The 19,965-nt window shown below is 52.8% G+C and overlaps 1 protein-coding gene across 1 annotated transcript in view; it reads left to right on the top strand.

Annotated features, from left to right (window-relative positions):
• The window catches only part of EPHB1 (EPH receptor B1), a 79,340-nt gene extending 59,932 nt beyond the window's left edge, over nucleotides 1-19,408 (top strand). Inside the window, exons 10-17 of the mRNA XM_041486891.1 lie at nucleotides 3,254-3,376; nucleotides 4,466-4,713; nucleotides 5,031-5,246; nucleotides 7,323-7,472; nucleotides 7,990-8,183; nucleotides 8,644-8,799; nucleotides 9,449-10,804; nucleotides 19,077-19,408. Of these exons, the coding sequence (XP_041342825.1) occupies nucleotides 3,254-3,376; nucleotides 4,466-4,713; nucleotides 5,031-5,246; nucleotides 7,323-7,472; nucleotides 7,990-8,183; nucleotides 8,644-8,799; nucleotides 9,449-9,557 (1,196 nt within the window). The 3' untranslated portion in view covers nucleotides 9,558-10,804; nucleotides 19,077-19,408. The remainder of the gene's footprint in view (nucleotides 1-3,253; nucleotides 3,377-4,465; nucleotides 4,714-5,030; nucleotides 5,247-7,322; nucleotides 7,473-7,989; nucleotides 8,184-8,643; nucleotides 8,800-9,448; nucleotides 10,805-19,076) is intronic.
• The last annotated feature ends 557 nt before the right edge of the window (nucleotides 19,409-19,965 follow it).

The raw sequence follows: 19,965 nt of genomic DNA, 5'->3' as shown, positions 1-19,965 counted from the left end.
GGCTGCTGATTCCCGTGGCAAACAATTAGGAGAGCCTGAGCTTTTCCTAGGAGACCTCTGTGGCTGGTGGAGCTGTGCACCAGAATTAATTCCTGATGTATTTGTGTGTAATATCTGCTCTGGTGCCCCTCCAGCAGCCAGCACTGCAAATGAAAATAAAGCAGCAAAGCAGCAGCTTTGGGGGGCAGGATTTTCCTGGTGTCCACCAGTTCCATGTCCCATCCCTGCAGGATGTAAATCCCATTTACACTCTCCTAGAGTTGCTTCCCAGGTGCAATTTGCTTGTGGGAAGAACCGTCTTGATCCTGGGTGCCTCCTTGGGGGAAAGAGGGGTGGGATGCAGGGATGGAGGAAGGATGGGTGGGGAAGGCAGGGAGCAGAGATGAGCAGAGGGGAAGAATGGGGATGGAGCCATCAGCCTGGCTGAGAAGAACAGGAGGGCTGGGGAGAGCTGAAGAGGGCGTGGAGATAAGCAGGAGAGCCCAGCTGCCAAGAGAGCAAAGCACACTGCATCTCTTTAGACCCTCTTGGCATCAACACTGAACCCTCCCAACGTGGTGGCAGCACTTTAGGGGGTCCTGAACCTCCTGGCCAACAATAAACTGTTTTCCAAACATCACTGGGTGATGACAGACCTGTGCTTTTCCTCCCTCTTTTCTCCATGTTGCTGCACTGTGGGGGGGCAGGGCAAGGTTAATTTGATGCCTGATGGATAAACACACATCAGGCTGCAGGCAGACAGATTTTTCACATTTCCCCCCTGTTTTGAAGCATTCCCTACTACATATGCATCCCTAGCTGGCTCCGCGCACCTCAAAATTCAGGATGCTCAACCTAGGTAGGGAAGCAATTGCGTCATGTGCCTCTCCTGTGTTTCTAAACCAGGGGGCTGTGATGACTGGTGTCAGAAATTCAGGGTGCCAGCAATACCCTGTCAAGGTTAGTGAGCCTCTGGGCAGTGCAGAGACTGGAGCAAAACAGGTGGGAAATTTGTGGTGAGCAACTAATGGAGTAATGAGAGCATCCTCTGGAACAAATCACCATGTGTTCAGTGGCACAGCAATTACAGCCTCCCAGCACAGCTCTGCCATCCCTCCAGCAGCCCCCTGGGACCACCTGCTGCTGACAGAGTGCTCCAAGTGGATTTTGGGGTGAAATGGGGTCTCTTGGGGTGGAATTTTTTGTGGTTTATCCCTTCCATTGCTTCACTGGGAGCTTTGAGATTGGAGAAATAGGAAAAAATGCCCTGTTGAAGCACCAGCAATTCAGCAGGAAGGGTTTTTCTCTGCCCCCATGATATTTATTGCCAAGGAAGTGTGATGCCAGAAGGAATTGGCCACTGGAGTCAGGATCATGGTGCAGAGTGCTTCAACTTTTGAAGAGTGATAAAAAATTTGCCCATGTCTGCAGTAGTGAAAAATGCCCTAATCCAATTTTCAGGATTCTTGGGATGCTTTTAAGAGCACAAAGCCCTTTGCAGGTGGGCTCACCATAGGTGCCTTTGGTGGTGCACTCCAGTACTTGGAATTTCACCCAGCTTTTGCTGGTGTGGGAATGATGAGCTGGGGGCTGGTGTTGGAGTGGATTTAGGTACTCAATCCCTCATTTGGGATGAGGGGGGAGCTCATCCTGGTGCTTACTGAGCCTACGGACACATCAGAGGGTGTTTGAAAACCAGCCTGTGTTGACAGGGAACAGGAAACTTGGGCATTGTTTTCTCCTCTATTCTTTCAATATTTTGATCAGTGAGCTAGTCTCTGTTACGATCCTGTAAATCCCTTTGTAATCCTGGCTGGAGCATCAGCTGCTCTTGTAAAAGAATTTATGGGGCAGTTAAAGTGTATGAGACAGAGCCATAAAGGGATTTATGAAGTGGGAGATGCACAGATGGCTTCATTGCAGCCTTCCCTTCCTCTGAGGTGCAGAACTTCTACCCCAAAGGCCCCTTTTGGGGGTGAGGATGCTCCTGCCTGGTCCTTCCTGAGTCCTTGATGCCCCACAGCCCTCCCCTGGTAGCTGTTTGCCACCAGCAGTGCCCACTGTGAGGCTTCCATGCATCCTCCTGAATGATTTCACAGCTGGGAGCTGATTTAGATTCCTGGTGCAGAGGTGATGCCGTGGTCCATCCATCCATCTGTATGCTAGCTCTAGAGGGACTCTGGGAAGCACTGGTGTGATGGGATCATGGCCTTGGAGAGGTCCTGAACAGTGTAACTGAGGTCTGTAATCCCTGTAAGGGTGAAGTACCTTGGGGAGGGGACCGGGCAGCAATGTCCCTCCTGGTGTCCTCCAGAGATGACCTTGAGGGGCTGCTATGCCATGCACAGTCCCCTTTTTGAGTGAGAAATGGCACAGGAAGCTGACCTCCCCAGGGGGACACCACAGCCCATTGCAGGTCCCTTTTGAGTGGCACTACAACACTGGTGTCTGGCTGAGCCCTGTGTCCTCGCTGTGCCTCACCAGGGTGCCCTTGGCAGCTCTGTAAGCCCCTGCCATCCAAACGTGACTTCTGCAAACCCATTTGGGAAATGTGGGGACCTGTTTTTGTCTTCTCCCTCTTGGAAAAGGGCAGGAGCGCACTTTCTGCATGTCCCTGCAGCGTGGCCAGATCCTATGACCACACATTGCCCCGGGCGAGGGACCGCGCGCGTGTCGCGGCGTCCGGCCAAGCCGTATTTCATGGATCCACACCGGTTGTTGCTTATAATTGCTGCACTCTGTCAATTTAGTAGCCGCCACAAAGCCATCAGAGGCCTTTTTGGATAAATAAATATTTCTTCACTAACGCGTGGAGCCTCGTAAAGCCTTCACTGTAAAGCCAGAATGCTGTAGTTCAGATCTGTAACTGCTCCCATTGCTGTGAAGGAGGAGGAAGGATAATGGTAGAGGAGTGGAGGGAAGAATTGGGTGAATTGGTGGCCTGAAGGGGATGATAAGAGCCTGTGTAGGTGAGAACAGTGATAGCAGCCACTTAGTGGAGTGTGTGAGGACAGAAGGGTCTCCAGTTCTTGGCCATGGTACAACTGCTCTTGGTTTTCCAGGCTGCCCAGAGATGTGGGGATCCTCTCTACCTGGCATTGTTCAAGGCTGGGTTGGATAGGGCTTGGAGCAAAGTGGTTTAGTGGAAGGTGCCCCTGCTTATAAGGGATGATATGGAGTAAACTTTGAGCTCCTTCCAACTCAAACAATTCTATTAACTCTGTTTCTGTAACTCTCTCCCTTTTGCTGTTGTTCCTGTCTTCCCTGTGACAAGGGTCTCCAGGGATGAAGATCTACATCGACCCCTTCACCTACGAGGACCCCAACGAAGCCGTCCGAGAGTTCGCCAAGGAGATCGATGTGTCCTTTGTGAAGATTGAAGAAGTCATTGGGGCAGGTGGGTCTCCCTGCGTCCTGCTGCCCATCCTTCCCTGCCCTCTCTGCTGCTCCTCTGTGGCTGCACACCCATCTGGTGCAACTTTGTGGGGCAGCACACACCGAAGGCCTCAATGAAGCCTTGAAACATCAGGCTTTCCTGGGTTTGTGTGGTGGGTTAGGGTGGACATGAGGTTGTTTCATGCTTTCAAAGTTCCTCTGAGGTGGGAAAGGCTCCAGAAATACATTCATTGTCTGACCATGGGGCCTCTTGGGATTTTCCATGTGGCTTTTCCATGAGATAATAAGAAAAGCTCGACCTCACTGTAGTCTGTGCCATACTCCCCTACATATGTATATATACACACACATGCATGTGTGTGTCATCTGTGCTGTTTTATTGCCATTTTTAAATAACTGTGTCATACTCCTAGAGGAGAAAATGAGAAGCTGGGGAGGGGAAACTGTGAGGAAGCAATGAGTCAGTTTATTTGGGATCAAGTTCAGCAATGTATCACCTGCCCTTTGCTGCTCATCAAGGCAAAGTGGCTGCAAACATGGCTTTAATATAATCCCTCCACAGGCAAATTTTGCTTTGGTGAAGTGAAAGCCCTCCTGCGTTCTCTGTATTTTAAATCAGAGAGCAGCAATGTAAACAGCCCAATTATTTCCCACCCCAAGATAAGTGATGTGGAGAAAGGCAGCCGAGATTAACAACACTGACACCTGATGTTTGAGGTAGTCCTTAAATGTGGATGCACCCACTTTGCCTGCAAATCCTCCTTGTGGGGGTTTGCACAGGTGGCTGCAGCCTCTGCCTGTGTCGATGCTGGGCTCTGTCACCTTGAAGAAGGTTGCAAACCTAAACATGTCCCCAGTAGCAGGCATTGGCCCTTTTAAAGAGGACAGGTGGGCAGGTTTGTAGAGGAGAGCATTGCTGAAGTGTGACTTGGCTGCCATTTCTCAGCTGGGCAAAGGCTCCTTGGTCTTTGCAATGTTTAGTGTGGAGGAGGAGGAGGAGCTGGTAGCTCTGGTGTTGACTGATCAAAGGTAGGACTCAGTGATCTTGGAGGTCTTTTCCAACCTGAATGCTTCCACCGTGTGCTCGCAGGGGAGTTTGGAGAGGTGTACAAGGGGCGCCTGAAGTTGCCAGGCAAGCGGGAGATCTACGTGGCTATCAAGACGCTCAAGGCCGGCTACTCGGAGAAGCAGCGCCGCGATTTCCTGAGCGAGGCCAGCATCATGGGGCAGTTCGACCACCCCAACATCATCCGCCTCGAGGGGGTGGTCACCAAGAGCCGACCGGTCATGATCATCACAGAGTTCATGGAGAACGGCGCCCTGGACTCCTTCCTGCGGGTAATTTAGGCCACAGTAGATCTCCCTGGCAGCTGGGAGGTGATGCTGTGATGCCCCACGTGGGCTGTGGGATTTGGGAATGAGATGTTGGTGTCCCGTTTGTGAATCCCAACCTGTTTGCTGTGTTTGGGAGTTGGCTGGAGTGTGCCATACATCTCCAAAATGTGTCTTTTGGCGTGCTTACCTCTGCTGTAATCAGGCAGGGCAGCTGGAGCCCTCTGGGGAGGTGCAGCATCCTCCTGAGGTCAGAGTGAGTGGTCCTGGTTCCACTGTGGGGTCTGCATGCTCACCCCAGTGCCTGCTCTTTATGCTTGCAGCAAAACGATGGGCAGTTCACAGTGATCCAGCTGGTGGGAATGCTCAGAGGGATTGCTGCTGGGATGAAGTACCTGGCAGAGATGAATTATGTGCATCGAGATCTGGCTGCCAGGAACATCCTGGTCAACAGCAACCTGGTGTGCAAAGTGTCTGACTTTGGCCTCTCGCGCTACCTGCAGGACGATACCTCTGACCCCACCTACACCAGCTCCTTGGTAGGTACCTCCCACAGGATGTTCTCCTGCCTGGTATTCCCTGTGTCCTGAACCTTCTGCACCTGTGAGAAGGGTGCTGGGTGTACAGTCTGCCATGGGTGGGAGTACCTCATGAGTGCTCCCACCACAGAGGCTCATGGTCCTGAGGTGCTGGGTGTAGTTTCCACAAATCATCCTCTTTTCCCTCCTTTCTCTTCCTCCTTTTTAGAAGTTTTCCACCTCCCTATGCACAGTTCTGCCTTCTGCAGTTTACAGATAAGCCTCTTCCCTCTGTGGAGGAAAGGTGCACAGAGGAGTCCCTGGAGAGACAGGAGGGGGAGGCAGGGAGATCACAGCAACTCCTGGCAGCACAGTGATGGTGTTTTAACTCCCCTTCCCCCAGTGCTCCAGGTCTGGTCTGCTTTTTCCTGCTGGAAACTTGTTCCAAGCATAAATTAAAGAGCCAAGCTTAACGGGGGCTGCCATTCCTCAGCCATCCTTCTCCTCCTTAATTAACTCACTTGTAGGTAATGGCAGCTATCTTCTCCCCCTGCTCCTGGCTACCCTCAGCTCCCCACCATGGCCATTGTCCTGCTTGTGAGTCCCTGAGAGGTGTTAAGGATGATCAGAAGGGAAAAGGGATGAGGCTCGCTGACCTCATCTAAAGGATTAATAGTGGAGTGTGCTGTGGGTGCCGGCACAAGGCTGCACCAGTTCCTGCCAAAGCAGTTCCTTGGGCTGCTGAGCTGTGCCCAAGTGCCAGGGCCGGCTCCAGCTGCCAAAATGGGAAAGCCAGGCACATGCCTTTAAGGCTGACTCAGTGTTTTGGCCCAGTTGCAGCCCCTCACTGTCCCTCCCCTGCTCAATGGGATGTTCCTGTTCCCCCCAGACCTGCCCCTCTCCCTGCCCAAACCCTTCCTGCAGGCAGCAGCCTTTGAGCAGACACCCAGCTTTTATTTTTCCTTCCAAGACCCCAGCAGTAGCTGCTGAGATGAGGCATGAATTAGTCTTTTCCCCACCTTCAGAGATAAAAAGAGATTATCTCATCTGTGTTTTTATTTAATTTAGGCCATAATAGATCTCCCCGGCAGCTGGGAAGTGATGCTGTGCCTGCGATTGCATCACTCTGCCTCCCACAGCAGGCTTTTCGCTCTGGGGAAAAGGCAGGAAAAACAACCTAGCAGTTAATTTCTCCATTTGTAGTTATTCAAATCAAATTTTTTGCCATTCATCCTTCAAGAGCGGCTGACGCGTCCTCGGAAAGGCTATGGAAAATGATTGTGCTAAACGATTCACAGTGCAGTCCTGCCCCCAGAAAATTCCTGTGTGTGTCTGTGGTTTTCCTCATCCCTTGGCTTATTTTATTTTATGGAGCTTTCCCAGGGAGTGATCCCTCTGTGTGTGCTGCCCCTGCTCACATCCCTGTGCCCTTGGCATGGCCTTTGGCCCTGGGATCTGCCCTGGCTTGGTGGGGTGGCTTGAGATGCTGAACCTGATTTTGAACCTTTGGGAGAAATGAGGAGCTCTCTGCCAAAGGCACTTTCCTACACCAGTGCTTTCCATTGGGTTTTAAAGGTGTCTTGCTTTTTGCCTTCCACTCCAAAAGTAGGGCTGGAAGGACCTTCTGGCAGCTGTGGGAGCCCAGATCCTGTGGAAGGTGCTTTTAGTTCAACCTTGTTTCCATTGAAGGCCGAGGATGGGGATACCTGTGGCGCCTCACCTGTGACAAGCACTAGCCCAGCTGTGCTTAGCCTTGTCACCTGGTGACTCCCTGGGAAGGGACCTGGCACAGGCCACTGATGTGCTGGGTCCTGCAGGGAGGCTGGAGTGGGGTGGTGTCAGTCAGTGGGGTAAATGCTTGGATAAACCCATTTGTTTTGTTCAGCTAAACCATTTTAGGCAGGCACAAGATACATTCGTGCAGTTGTTTTTGGCTCCTGCCTCCTCGTCCCATCGGGTGCCACCTGTGCACTCTTTGGTGGGGTCCCCAGGGACCCATGGCTTGGGGTGTGTGGGGTGGCTCTGACCCTGGCTTGAGGGCATCCAGCCTCCTCTGCCTAGGGAGATGTTTCTCAGCTGAAGTCCCTTTTTCTTTAGGGGGGGAAGATCCCTGTCAGGTGGACAGCGCCGGAGGCCATCGCCTACCGCAAGTTCACCTCGGCCAGCGACGTCTGGAGCTACGGCATCGTCATGTGGGAGGTGATGTCGTTCGGGGAGAGGCCCTACTGGGACATGTCCAACCAAGATGTAAGCACTGGGGTCATCCACACTGTAATGGGGGCCAGGGGGTGCTCATTCCCAAAAGAAATCCCTGCCTGAAGGGCTCTCTGCTCCTTCCTGGAACCTCAGGAGCACTCCGTTTGAAGATGAAACAGGTTGGTGAGTGAGAGGATGCAAGGAGGGAAATTGGAAAGAAAAGCCAGTGGGCTGGTAATTGGACTTCAGCAAGCTGCAGGGCCTTTGAAAATGTTCAGAGGGTTTACGAGCAGGGAAGGAGCTTTGGAAGTGTGACTGCTGTACTCCGGCGAGATCCGCCGAGATAATGAGTGGCAGCTCTCCGCTGGGAGGAACTGCAGCCGCGGAGCATCAGAGCGGAGATTAACCTCGGAGAGCACCCGGCCCCTCCCGCTCCCTCGGCTGCTGATCAGCCAGGCCATCCCTTCCCGGCTGCCTGCAGCCCCTCTGCCTGCACAAGCAGCTCAGGGAACCCCCCGAGTCCTTCATCCACTTTCCCCCTCGCTCATCCATCCTCATCCATCCTCAGGTCATCAACGCCATCGAGCAGGACTACCGGCTGCCCCCGCCCATGGACTGCCCGGCCGCCCTGCACCAGCTGATGCTGGACTGCTGGCAGAAGGACCGCAACACCCGCCCGCGCTTCACCGAGATCGTCAACACCCTCGACAAAATGATCCGCAACCCGGCAAGCCTCAAAACTGTGGCAACCATCACCGCTGTGTGAGTGCAGGGCGTGGGGATGCTCCCTGCCACCGTCCCACGCCGTGGGAAAAGGCTCCCCGAGCGGCTCGAGAATTCATAAATCCTTAGATGGGGGTAGAGGGGTTCTGTCTTCACTCTGCCTGACAGTCAGACAAAGGACATGCGGTTTTCAGCCAAGGAACAGCAATAATTCTTTCCTATTGATTCTTTATGGTCTGTGACCATTTGGGTGTGGTGGCTGCTCTGCCGACGCCTCGTCCTTGTGGCTCCTGCAGCTGGAATACAACGTGCGAGCTTGCAAAGCACTGCTTGGCACGGCAGTGTTCCCACGGGACAGGCCTTCCATGGGGGTGTGCTGGGGGGGAGCACAGGGATACCGGGGGTGGATTGGGGATTGTGTCCCTGTGCTGGCTGGGCTCAGGCAGGGCAGCCCCTTGGTGCCAGCCAGGCTTGTCCCCAGCGGTGTGTCCTGTTTCAGGCCTTCTCAGCCCCTCCTCGACCGCTCCATCCCCGACTTCACTGCCTTTACCTCAGTAGATGACTGGCTGAGCGCTGTGAAGATGAGCCAGTACCGGGACAGCTTCCTGACTGCTGGCTTCACCTCTCTGCAGCTGGTGGCCCAGATGACATCCGAGTGAGTTAGCCATGCCAGGGCTGCCCAAAAGCAGGGTTCTGCCCAGCTGGGGAGGTTGAGAGGTCAGTTCAGGGCAAAGGACAGGTGTGAGCATCTCTTACATTGGTCACCCAGAGTCTGGAGGTGGCCACATTCAGTGTTTGGGGGTCAATGTGTGGTGTCTCCCTGCTCTCAGACTCAGTGATGATCATGGGGATGTGCTTGGGCTCTGTGGATATTCCAGCTGAGCTTATCTCCACAGAATTCACAGAATGACTAGGTTAGAAGAGACCTTAAAGATCATTGAGTCCAACTCATGCCCTAACACCTCAACTAAACCATGGCACTGAGTGCCATCTTTAAGACATCCAGTCTTTTCTTAAACACATCCAGGGATGGTGACTCCACCACCCCGGGGCAGACCATTCCAGAACTTCATCACCCTTTCTGTAAAAAACTTCTTCCTTATATCCAATCTATATTTCCCTTGACACAGCTTGAGACTGTGGCCTCTGTTTCTGTGAGTGCTGCCTGGTGAAAGAGACCAACCCCTCTGAATACAACTGCTCTTCAGGAAGTTGTAGAGAGTGATAAGGTCCCTTAGCAACAGCAAAACAGGTTCACCACCCTTAGCTCCCCATTGACCTTCCTCTGTCTGCCTGTCTTCCAGAGACCTCCTGAGAATAGGGGTGACTTTGGCTGGGCACCAGAAGAAGATCCTGAACAGCGTGCAGTCCATGCGAGTACAGATGAGCCAGTCTCCGACCTCGATGGCATGACGTCCCTTGTTCCGCGGGGAGGGGCCGGGGAGGGCGTGCAGAGGTGGGAGGGGAGGAACTGAGGCGGGGCAGCGCTGGGAGAGGAGCCGCTGCTGCCTGGGGACTGCGACTGCAGCCCAAGGATGTTCCTGGGACTCACCTCTGACTGGTGACTTCCGTTCCTCACCAACAGAAGCACACTTACCAATGTCGTGGGGGACAGCGTATAAATACGTATAAATATGTACAAATCATATATTTAAAAAGCAAAGCAAAACAAAAAAATCATAAAAAAACAATGAAGACAAACCAATGTGCGTTGGGGAAGCAAACCCAAACCCTAGAGACCAGACTCCAATCCCACCACCAGTGAGCAGTGGTCGAAACTGAGAAGGAGGAAGGGGCTGTTGGGGAAGGGAGAGGCACGAAATGAAGCATCCTGTCCGGAGGAACCACCTTCCTTTTTCTTCTTTTGCCCATCCTCCCTGCCCCAGCCCTCCCAGCTCACCCCGCTCCCCTCTCTGCTCACGGACTGGGTGGAAGTGTCCTCAGATGTCTCTGCAGCTCCCTGCCATCCCACCCGGGTGCCGCTTCGGCAACTACCAAAGGACTTCACTGACCACTGCATGGGGGATCCGACTCAATCCAGTTAATGTCTTCATATTGAAGAAGAGATGTACCTTCAATAGAAAACCTTGGGTTTTGGTTTTTTTTTTTCTTTTGCTTGCATTTTTTTTGCAAAAAGGAAAAAAAGGATTAAAAAAAAAAACAAACAAACAAACTCTCCATCCTGGAAAATGGAAAGAGGTGTTCCCGTGTGTGTGTGTGCGCGCTCGTGCGCCTGTGTATGTTGTCAACCTTCCGTGGACTCGCTGCTCGTCCATGACCGAAGACCAGCGCTGACCCTGCAGCCAGCGGCCGGCCGGTCCCTGACCCGGGACCAGGGCTTGTACCCACAGCCCCCAGGGGCAGGAGGCAGCCTGGAAGCACCTGGTGATGAAGGAAGCACTCGGCATCCTGCACGTGGGGAGGAGGATGCCAAGGGCCGGCTGGCACGGTGGGGATGGGACGGAACTGGAGGAGCCACCGCATGGCTGTGACTGGGTTGGTGGCTGTTGGAGGAGGAGAGATGCTCTGGGAAATGGACTGCTCAGGCCTCCAGGGCCTCGGTGATGTCTGGAAGATGGCTATGGAGGACTTTTTCCCCCATCTTGTGGACCTAAGGATTTTGATACTGATTTATGGACTTAGGTTTCATGGCTTCAGAGGTAGGTCTGAGTGTCTTGTGTGTCTCTATCCATCCGTCCTGCTCTGTATTTTTCTGCTCTTCTTTATAGCCCCTCCCAGTGGATGTTTCCCCATATTTAATTTGATCTTTACTATTCTTTTTTTTTTTTTGGTTCCTCCATTGGTCTCCTAGGCAAATTGATCTGGTTAAAATTGCCCAACACGTGTCAGTGTTTACCCAGAATATTGTAAGGCTGGGCCATCTGACTTCCCCTGCGGATCGCGCCAGGAGTTTATAAAACGAATGAACTCTTAATAAGGCTTTTACTTAGAGAGCTGTGTGCGAGTTGCAATGATCCATCACCGCGCTCTCGCTGGCGCTGTGCCACGTGGTGGCGGAGCGGTGGCACGGCCTGGCTGTGGCTGTGCCTCAGGGGCTGCAGGTCCCAGCTGGGATTTGGTGGTGTGGTGGCTCATACATACACGGAGATCTCCTGTCCTCCTCACTCACCCTCCATCCCTCTCACTCTTCCATCCCCTCCATGGCAATACTCCACATCTGCTTGTGCCATGGGGAAGTCCTCCATCCATCCATGTCCTGGGCGTGTTCCTGAGACACAGGTGTGCCCCATGTCCAGCGGTGTTACAGGGGCTGCTTTACTTCTCAGCCTATGTCTGTCTGTGCCGAGGTGATGTCCTGTGTCCATCAGTGCTGTGAGGATGGCTCACGCCCACCTGGGCTGTGGTTTTTCCCTATGTCTCCTTGCCATGGGGCTGCCCATATCCAACTACACCATGGGATTGCTCCATGTCCATCTGCCCCATCATATTCCCATCTGTGCCTGGAGATTTGCTTGCTGCCACTGAACACAAGGAGAGAAGGCTGTGCTCTGCTTGCTGCCAGCACCTGTCCACATCTCCGAGTGGGAACATTGTCCCTTCTGTGTTGGGGCTGTCAGGGCCCTCTGTGGCTGGGTGGACCCCCGTGTATCCTTGAGGAGCACATGCTCAGTTCATGGTGGTTCATGAGGAACATGTTCATGCTCATGGTTCATCACCACCAGCAGGTGAAGGACCCTTTGGGGTGCTCTCTACCCCTCCAATTTTTTTTCTTCCATTGCCCAAGGCAAGTGACCTGTGCTCTGCCGAAGAGCGGGAACGAACAAGATGCAGGAATGAGCTTGTTTCAATTCACTGAACTCCCCCCAGAGAAAGAGGCAGAGAAAATCCCCCCTTGTTTACAACAGCAGGGACTGCTCCTCTTCCTGTCTGATAGACGATTGCTAATACCTCTCGGGATGCTGGCGGCCCAAATCTGTATTCTGGGATGTTGTCACACGGAACACAACATGCAGATGGAGCGGGCGCCGCGCATGCTAATGCGCCGCCCCGCCACATTGGTATTCGCTGGCACTGAAGGGCCCTTTGTGGGTTTTTTTTATGATTTCTCTTTTATTAGAAGGAAGCTAAAGGCGTTTAAAGGAACGAGTGACAGCCACACAGGCTAAATATCAATACTGCACCTTTATGGCTCCCCTGCTGCTGTTGCCAGCCCTGCGAGCACCTGTGAGGCAGCTGCTGCTGCCTGCTTGGTGCTGTCCCTGCCCCAGCACACCACGGCAACCCTGGTTTAGTGTAAACCCTTTCATACAGAACCACAGCGTCACAGTGGGGTGAGAATGGATCTCTGAGACCATTGAGTCCAACCTGTGACTGATCCCTGTCAACCAGTCCTGAGAACTGTGTGCCACATCCACTGTTCCTTCAACACCTCAAAGGATGGGCATTCCACCACCTCCCATTCCAATGTTTAATCATTTCTTCAGTGAAGAAATTCTTCCTGGTGTCCAGCTTGAACCTCCCCTGGTACAACTTGAGGCCATTTCATCATGAAGATGAAATGTGAATCATTTAGTCCTGCCCATCCCAGCCAGCAGGCCAAGTACCCTTAAGGAATCAAACAGGCTGGCTGGGTGCTCAGGTGCTATCAGAGATGCCAAGACCCTCTTGATTCAATTTCCCAGGGATGATGCTCCTTGGCTCTGGGCTCCTGGGCATTGCCGGGGCTGGTGGCCTTTCTGTTCTGTTGCCCTTTCCCAGCTGTCCAACATCTGATGTCTCCTGAGCTGTGTCAGAGCAGATGATTCCCATATGCCACCACTCCTAACCAGCTGTTCCCACATCTTGGCCTTGTGCTGGGACCTTATGTGTCCCCTCCAGGGTCATGCAAGAGCCCAGCAGCAGACTGGTGGTGCTCCAGGCTGAGCAAAGAGCGTGCAGGTGGGCTCAAACAAATCCCTGCAGCAGAGCCATCATGGGCCAGGGGAGTTGCTGTCTAGGTGGTACTTGAGGGAGGACCACCTGTTCCCTTGCCTTTCAATAAAAGTTGTTTCATTGCAACCAGAAGATTTAATGAAAGGCCATCAGTCTGTTAGTGGAAAACAAAGGGGAAAGTCCAAAATAGCCATGTTTGATTTTTGCTTTTTATTGAAAAACAGCATAAAAATTTCAGATGATTTCTGACAGACCATTCTGTTACTTTAGAGGCCTTTCTTCCACATAAAATCAGTTTTCCAAACTGTGAAGCCTTTCTGTCTGGAAGTGACAGTGCGATCACTGCCTGGCCATGGCAGCAGCATTGTGTTTGACCTGCTCCTCCTTTTCCTTTGTCAGATGCCAAGGAAGAGACTCTCCTCTTGACTAGGGTGGCACCTCTTTGATCCTGCTCTGTTGCTCCTGTTCTGGCAAGAGCCTCTTCCTTGGTCTAAAGGTGAACACTCCAGTTTCACATCTTCTGATCCACACTGCTTGGTGTTGGACTACCTTTCTTTGATCACAGAGGAGAAGGGATGGCTCAGAAGCTGTTTTCTCCCTGCAGAGTTATGGTTTAAAAGGAAGAAAAAGGAAGAAAAAGGAGTTTTGGATCAAAGAGGACCAGCTGCACAGGCCTTTCCCTGGACTGGGCTCCATCACACAGGGTCCTGATGGGTTCCTGTGCCACGTGGAAGTGCTGGGAGGGGCCCACTGCTGGTGGACCCCACTGGGTTGGATCCTGACCCCTGCTGCTGCTCATGAGTTGAAGTTCAGTCACAGTGCCTTGCTCCTTTGGCTGCATCCCACATGAATATCCATGCATGGATGTGGCTGCGTGCCCGGGTGAGCCCACCTCACCCTCACCCCTGATCCTGGCCTTTCACTTTGTGCTGTGCAGTCATCAGCTCCTTCTCTCCATTTCTATGGCAACTGTAAAAACCTCAACCCTTTTGTGTCTTTTTAGGGTTTTTTTTTTGTGTGTGTGTCTGGATTGGCTTTGTCCTTTTTGCATAGAGTGTTAAATCAAAAAAGGGACTTTTGGCTAGCAAACCCCTGCTCTGAGCTTAGCCCAAGGTCTCGTGTGAGAAGCAGTGGGCAAGAGCCTCCTCACAACTGGACTGGGTGTTGCCAAGTGGCTCCACATTTCCAGCCCTGCTGTTACTTCCCTCATCCCCCAAAAATCCCCATTTGCAATTCAGCTGTGTTGTTCTCCCCTGGGGCTTTTCCATGCTTTTTCCACAGCCCCATCCCTGGGTGTGATGGAGGAGCAGCAGGCTTCTCAATGGCAGTAATTAAAAGGAGATGTGGTGCCTCTGCTAGGGAAGGTGAACCCAGGCCCCTCGCATCTCTGAGGCTTGAATGTGGAGGAAGAGCGTGCATTAATGGCATAATTACGTGCCTCTTTCCAGAAAAAAAAAGGAATGTATTTTATGCCATTTAATGACCTTCAAATTAACAGTTCTTTGAAAGCACTTATGTATATTTAATTTTAAATATTTCTGCAAGTCAGAGCAGAGCTTGCGATGAAAACAGCAGGCAGCTGGTTTTTAAATAAGAGTGATCTCAAACCATTATTTCTGAGCCTGTCAGCTTTTGGTGCCTCTAATGCTCCTTTGCCAAGGAGAAAACAGAGCCATCCTTCCCCCTTGCCTGAGTCTCATGGGATCTCTTCTGCTTTCTGCTTTTCCAGGTGTTTGACTCAGAGAGAGGGAAGGGCTGGGTTGGGTTGCAGAATCTCACCAATAAGTTTGCCTGCATCCCAAGGACATCTCTGTGGGAACATCCCAGTTGGCCCATGTTCTGGGATAAATCATTGGGCATCACCTATAAAAGGTTGTTTGCACTGCCATCAGCCCCTGCTGTTGTTCTGAGATGGGGACAGACACGTTTCCCTTTGTTAAGGTCTGAAATAAGGCTTTTGCCTCTGATCCATAAAAACTGCCGATATATCTGAGCCACTCTGTGTTCACTTGGAAATCATTACTCTTAAACATTGAATCTGAGTTAAAAAAAAAAAAAAAAGGATCAATCAGCTTCTGAGACGAGGAATGGATTTACAGACGCAGAAATGTTCTGTAGCTCCAAGGTCACCCATCCTCCTTGAACTGATGGTGGAAAGGGTGGGGCCCAGGGAGCCACATCCAGCTCCAGCACCCATCCAGGTGCTGCTCATCCCTGCTGCCCCAATGTCCCTGCTGCCTGAGGAGCTCCAGGGGGATGTAGTGTTCACGTTGTTGTCTGCTGTGGTGCCTCTTCTGTGAAGGATCCTGCCAGGGTGGATAGTGATCCAATACTTGGATTATTCCCAGTGAGTCTCCTCAGAATTTTGGAAGCGCCAGAAACTTCTTGAGTGATGATGGGGGAGAAGCCAAATCCACACGACAGGACTCCTGTGGCAAGTTGTTTCACACCACCATGATTTCTTTGCTGCCCCTGTTTTGGCTTATATTTTTCCAATTTTGGGGTGTTGGAGGGGTCCTTTGGGATCACCTTGGATCATCAACCCTCCTGCCAGGGGGGGGTGGCTCTGCCTCTCCCAGCTGAGCTCAATCTCCTCCAAAGCCTGTCCGGGAGGTGTGAGAGCCTCTGGGTTGTGCTCTCCCATTTTTGATGTCCTCAGGGTTTGGCTCTGTGTCTCAGGGGAGATCTGCTGGCTCATCTCCACCACTGGGCCCTGATGGGCTGTGCTGCCTTCCAGAGTTTGACATGGAAAGGGGAGCTGCTCCAATCAGGAGAGGACCTCCTCTGCTTTGCCTGGCAGGAAGAGATGTGAGGTGGGAACCGTGAGCATCCGTGGCCATCAGTGTGGTGTCTTGGTTCCTGTCAGAGCAGCAGATCTGGGTGCTGGGGAGGGAAGTGCACCTGTCTTGGTGACCATGGTGCCCTTCCCCTGTGCCTTTTGGGGTTGTCAGAGCTGCTGGCTCTTGGGTGGTGTCCCAGGGCTGTCACTTTTGGCTGGCTGTCCTCCACCAGCACTGTGAGCACTCCTCCAGCCCGAGCACAGCTGACCCCCTTCTCCCTGTCTGTGTCTGAGCACCGCTGCTGCTTCTGCTCTCCTTCCTCTGGCCATTGGAATTTAAACAGCCCCAAAGCTCCTGGCTGTCCCACCCTGCTGCCTTGCTGTGCTGTAGTGGCTGTTCTGGGGACACCTCCGTGTCCTTGTGGACCCCAGCACGTGGACAGCTGCCTTGCAGGTGACACAGTGGAGGGGTGGCCCCGTCGGTGGCAGAGGCAGGATGGTGTTGAGGTCTCCTGGCCTGTCTCTGGAGGATTAGTGCTGGAGGAGGTTAATCTGAACAAACCAGCCCTGTGAATTTTAAGTGGATTAGCTGAACTCTGCTCCTTCCCAAAACAGACAGTGCCCTTTTGGGGCGCATGTGGAAGTGGATTAGGCAAAAATCTCCTTAAGGCTGCGTTAATTCTAGATAAGAGTAGGGGGATTAACGCCCGTCCTCTTAAAAAAATTAATTGGAGTGAACTTTTCTCTGTGTCCCCAAGTAAACAAGACTCGGAGCTTTCCCCATCCAGCAGCTGGGCTGTGCCTTTCCCTTCTCTGCTCTCCCATCCCCTCACGTTGTGCAGGAGCTGCCATGGTGGTGGGGGAACCTGCTCCTCTCTGATTATCCTCATTAGGCCATTGAACCCTTGTGTGAAGGTAGGGAGAGAGGGCAGGAAAATTATGGTCACCATCAGTGCAATTATCAATGCTAATTGGTGCCAAGCAGGACTGACAGCGGGAGGTGCAGCCCATGGCAAGTGTTGTCTGAGGAGCCAGGTGAGCCTCACATCGCATCCTTGTGGGGCTTCCATGAGAAGGCAGATGTGGAACATGCACGTATTGCTTGGTTTACTTATTTTTCCCCACCGTGCTTTGGCTGAACTCTTCAGATTCCACAGCCTGAACATTTGGGAGCCAGCCAGAGGCTGCCGTGCTCAGGGACTCAGGCTGGGGTTAGTGCCTGGGTGGCAGTGCCGTGCCATGTCCCTGATGGTGCCTGGATGGGGATGGGGCTCTGGGAGGCCCCAGGGAGAAGGGGGTGAGATGTGACTCCTTTTCCAGAGGGTCTGGAAATGGGGCTGGTGCCCGGGGGGGCTTGCAGGATACAGGGACGGCTTTGGGCCACTCCCAGAATTGCCTCCATCCTTCCCCATTCCCACCTTTTCCCACGGCATCGCACGGGCACAGCAGCTGCGTTTGCAGAGCCACCCATCCTGGATTATTTGGGGTATTTGCAATTCTGCCCGTTCCCAGCAGTGTGGGAAGGGGTGACACGGTGCCCGATCCCAGCCACGCTGCTCCTTCCCTCGTGGAACGCCTTCTCACCGCACAGACGGGGCCCTTTCACTGCTCTTTGTGTCGGGGGCTGAATCAAAGCCCTGCCCGCCTCCAGAGCTTCCCACGCCGGCGCTCCGGGAGGAGGAGGAGGAGGAGGAGGTGGGATGAAGGGTGAGGGGTGACTCGGTGGCTGCGTACCTGGGGATGAGCTGCGCTCCCCCAGCCCCGCCCAGTCCTCATCCAGCTGTTCATGACCTGTCCCTCGGCTCTCTCGAGATCCATCCTTTGGAATCCTTGGCCCAAATCGTCCTTAGCTGTCCCTGGATCATTTTTGTCCCGACGAAGGGAAGGGCTGCAGCTGCTGGGGGAGCTGAGCCTGCAGCCACTACCCCCGGCAGGGCGCGGGTTTCCCAGGGACAATAAACCCCAAACCCTCCGGCAGCTCTGCTGCTGCCGGGCGGCTTGGGAAAGGAGGGCTGAGAGCCGGGAATGCCGCGGGGGAGGGCGCTGGAGCCCTGCTCGCGTCCGGCTTTCGTGCGGCAGAATGCCGATAGAAATCGCCGCCACCCCCCGGACCCGCCCGGCCCAGCATCCCGACATCAGTTGTGTTTCTGTTACAGCTTTTTCTCCTGGTGTTTTGCTGTTCTGATCCCATTAACGCTAACGGGAGCTGTGAGACCAAACCTCCAAGCCTGGCACCAAAAGTGGCCCCCTGCGCCCAAGAAATATCCAGCAATATCTTTTCCCCCAGCTCAAGTTCCCCTTTCAAAAAGATAATCTCAATTTCTCTTCCCTTTTCTCTGCCCCCTTTTCCACTAAACACTACATTACTAAATAAAACTTTCATTACTACCTGGGTTTGCTAAAGAAAAAAATTATTTCCATTCAGGAGAATGATGAATTTTAATAGGAGTGAAATGTCAGGCACAGCTGGGGTGGGTTTCTGAAAGCATTGGTATGTTTGGAGAGGCGCAGAGATGCCCGGCAATAATTAGCCAGTGAGCCCCGTTTTTTTGTGACCCAGCAAAGGGACCCAGCAGTCAATTGCTTTGTGATTTAATGTGCTGCCTTTGTGTTTCCAAGGTGCAATTGTATATTAAAAGCATCTTTGCCTCTCCAAAGTGGCTAAATAATGGGATTTTGCTGCTGTGTGGTACTTGTTGGTTATAGGGTGTGGAGAAGGTGCTCCTGGGGCTGCTCCTCTGGTTCCCAGACCTTTTGGTTTCCCCCTGGCAGCAGAGAAAATGGGGAATTTTTTTTGTTACATTGGAAAAAGCGATTTGATGGTGCCTGGTGGCTCCTGCTTTATACCCGGGGTGGCTCATTTTGCAGTGGGAGGGGGTGGAAAAGCATCTTGGCTGCAGGGGGACATGGATACCCTCCCACCCCCAAAATCGCGTCCCAGCCTCCACTCCTTAAAGCAGCTCAGCTTCACAAAGAATTCCATCTCTTCCATTCCTTCCTTTTCCCCCTGAAGAGAAATGGAGAGCTTTCAGTGAAATCATCACTTTTCTGACAGCATATTAATTAATCCCTGCTCTTTTTTTTTTTCTTTTTTCTCTTTATTTTTTTTTTTTTTTTTTTTTTTTGGGAGGCTGGATGTGCTGTAAGAAGCCTTTGGGTTTCTCTGGGCGCGGAGGGGGCTCAGTGGGGAAGGACGCGTGGCTCTGTGAGCTCTGGACTTGCCTGTTCTCACCCTCTCTCGTCTTCCTCTTGCCTTGCAGGGGCGTGGAGTGCAGCATTGCAGCGGGGCAGCAGCGTCGCACAGGGGCCCCAGGGGCCGCTTCCCACCAAGGATGCTCCCGGAGGTCCCGCAGCGCCCCCGTCCCCCCGAGCCGCGGCGTGTCCCGGGCCAGCCCTACCCTGTCCTGTACATAACCAGTGAGATGTCTGTAAAAGAGTTCAACCCTTGGAATTTTTTTTTTTTTTTTTGCTCCCCTCTCCCCCTCCCCGTTCTTCCCCAATTTGTTGATTGTGTTGAAATTGTCGGAGTTTGTAACAGTATCTTTCAGAGAATATTGTACTAAAGAGAAAATTGCACTCAATAAAAAGGATGAAATAAGCCTGGTCCCTCGCCTTCCCCTTCCCAAGGGCAGCCTTCCTGCTGCCGGCTTCTCTTCAGCTCGGAGCTGGGGGAGTGTTTCCATGAATATTCATTTGGGGAGCTGGCAGCGCTCCACCGCTCCTTGACTTACCTCGAATGTTGATGTCTATCAGATTTGGCTCCCCGGTTTGTAAATGAAGTGACTTTATTCTCGGCGATCCCTATCGGAGCTTGCTCGCAGCAAAAAAGCCGGGAGAAGGAGTTTTCCTGGCACGGCCGTTTGTGCGGAGCGCCTTTCAAAGCCCGGCTGTGCCACGGCTCAGGGAAGCCGCGCTGGAAGCGCTGCCTGGGATCAAAGCGCCGTCCCTGCTGGCTCCGAGCTTCCCGAGTCCTGCTGGAGCCTGTCCATGCACCTCGACTTGAGCCTGCTTTCCTTAAGGATTACTGTAAATGATGGCTGGAAAATGGATTCCTCCTCGTGCGTTGGCTGCACTTGGGCATTTTATCCTGCTGGGATCAATCACACAACCCATCCAGCTCTGTCACACACACTCGGGGGTGGTCCTGTG

Source organism: Pyrgilauda ruficollis, unplaced genomic scaffold (genome assembly GCF_017590135.1).
Source record: "Pyrgilauda ruficollis isolate IOZ18807 unplaced genomic scaffold, ASM1759013v1 scaffold79, whole genome shotgun sequence".
Lineage (NCBI taxonomy): Eukaryota > Metazoa > Chordata > Aves > Passeriformes > Passeridae > Pyrgilauda > Pyrgilauda ruficollis.
The sequence above is the reverse complement of the archived record's forward strand: the minus strand, read 5'-3'. Positions and strand labels throughout refer to the sequence as shown.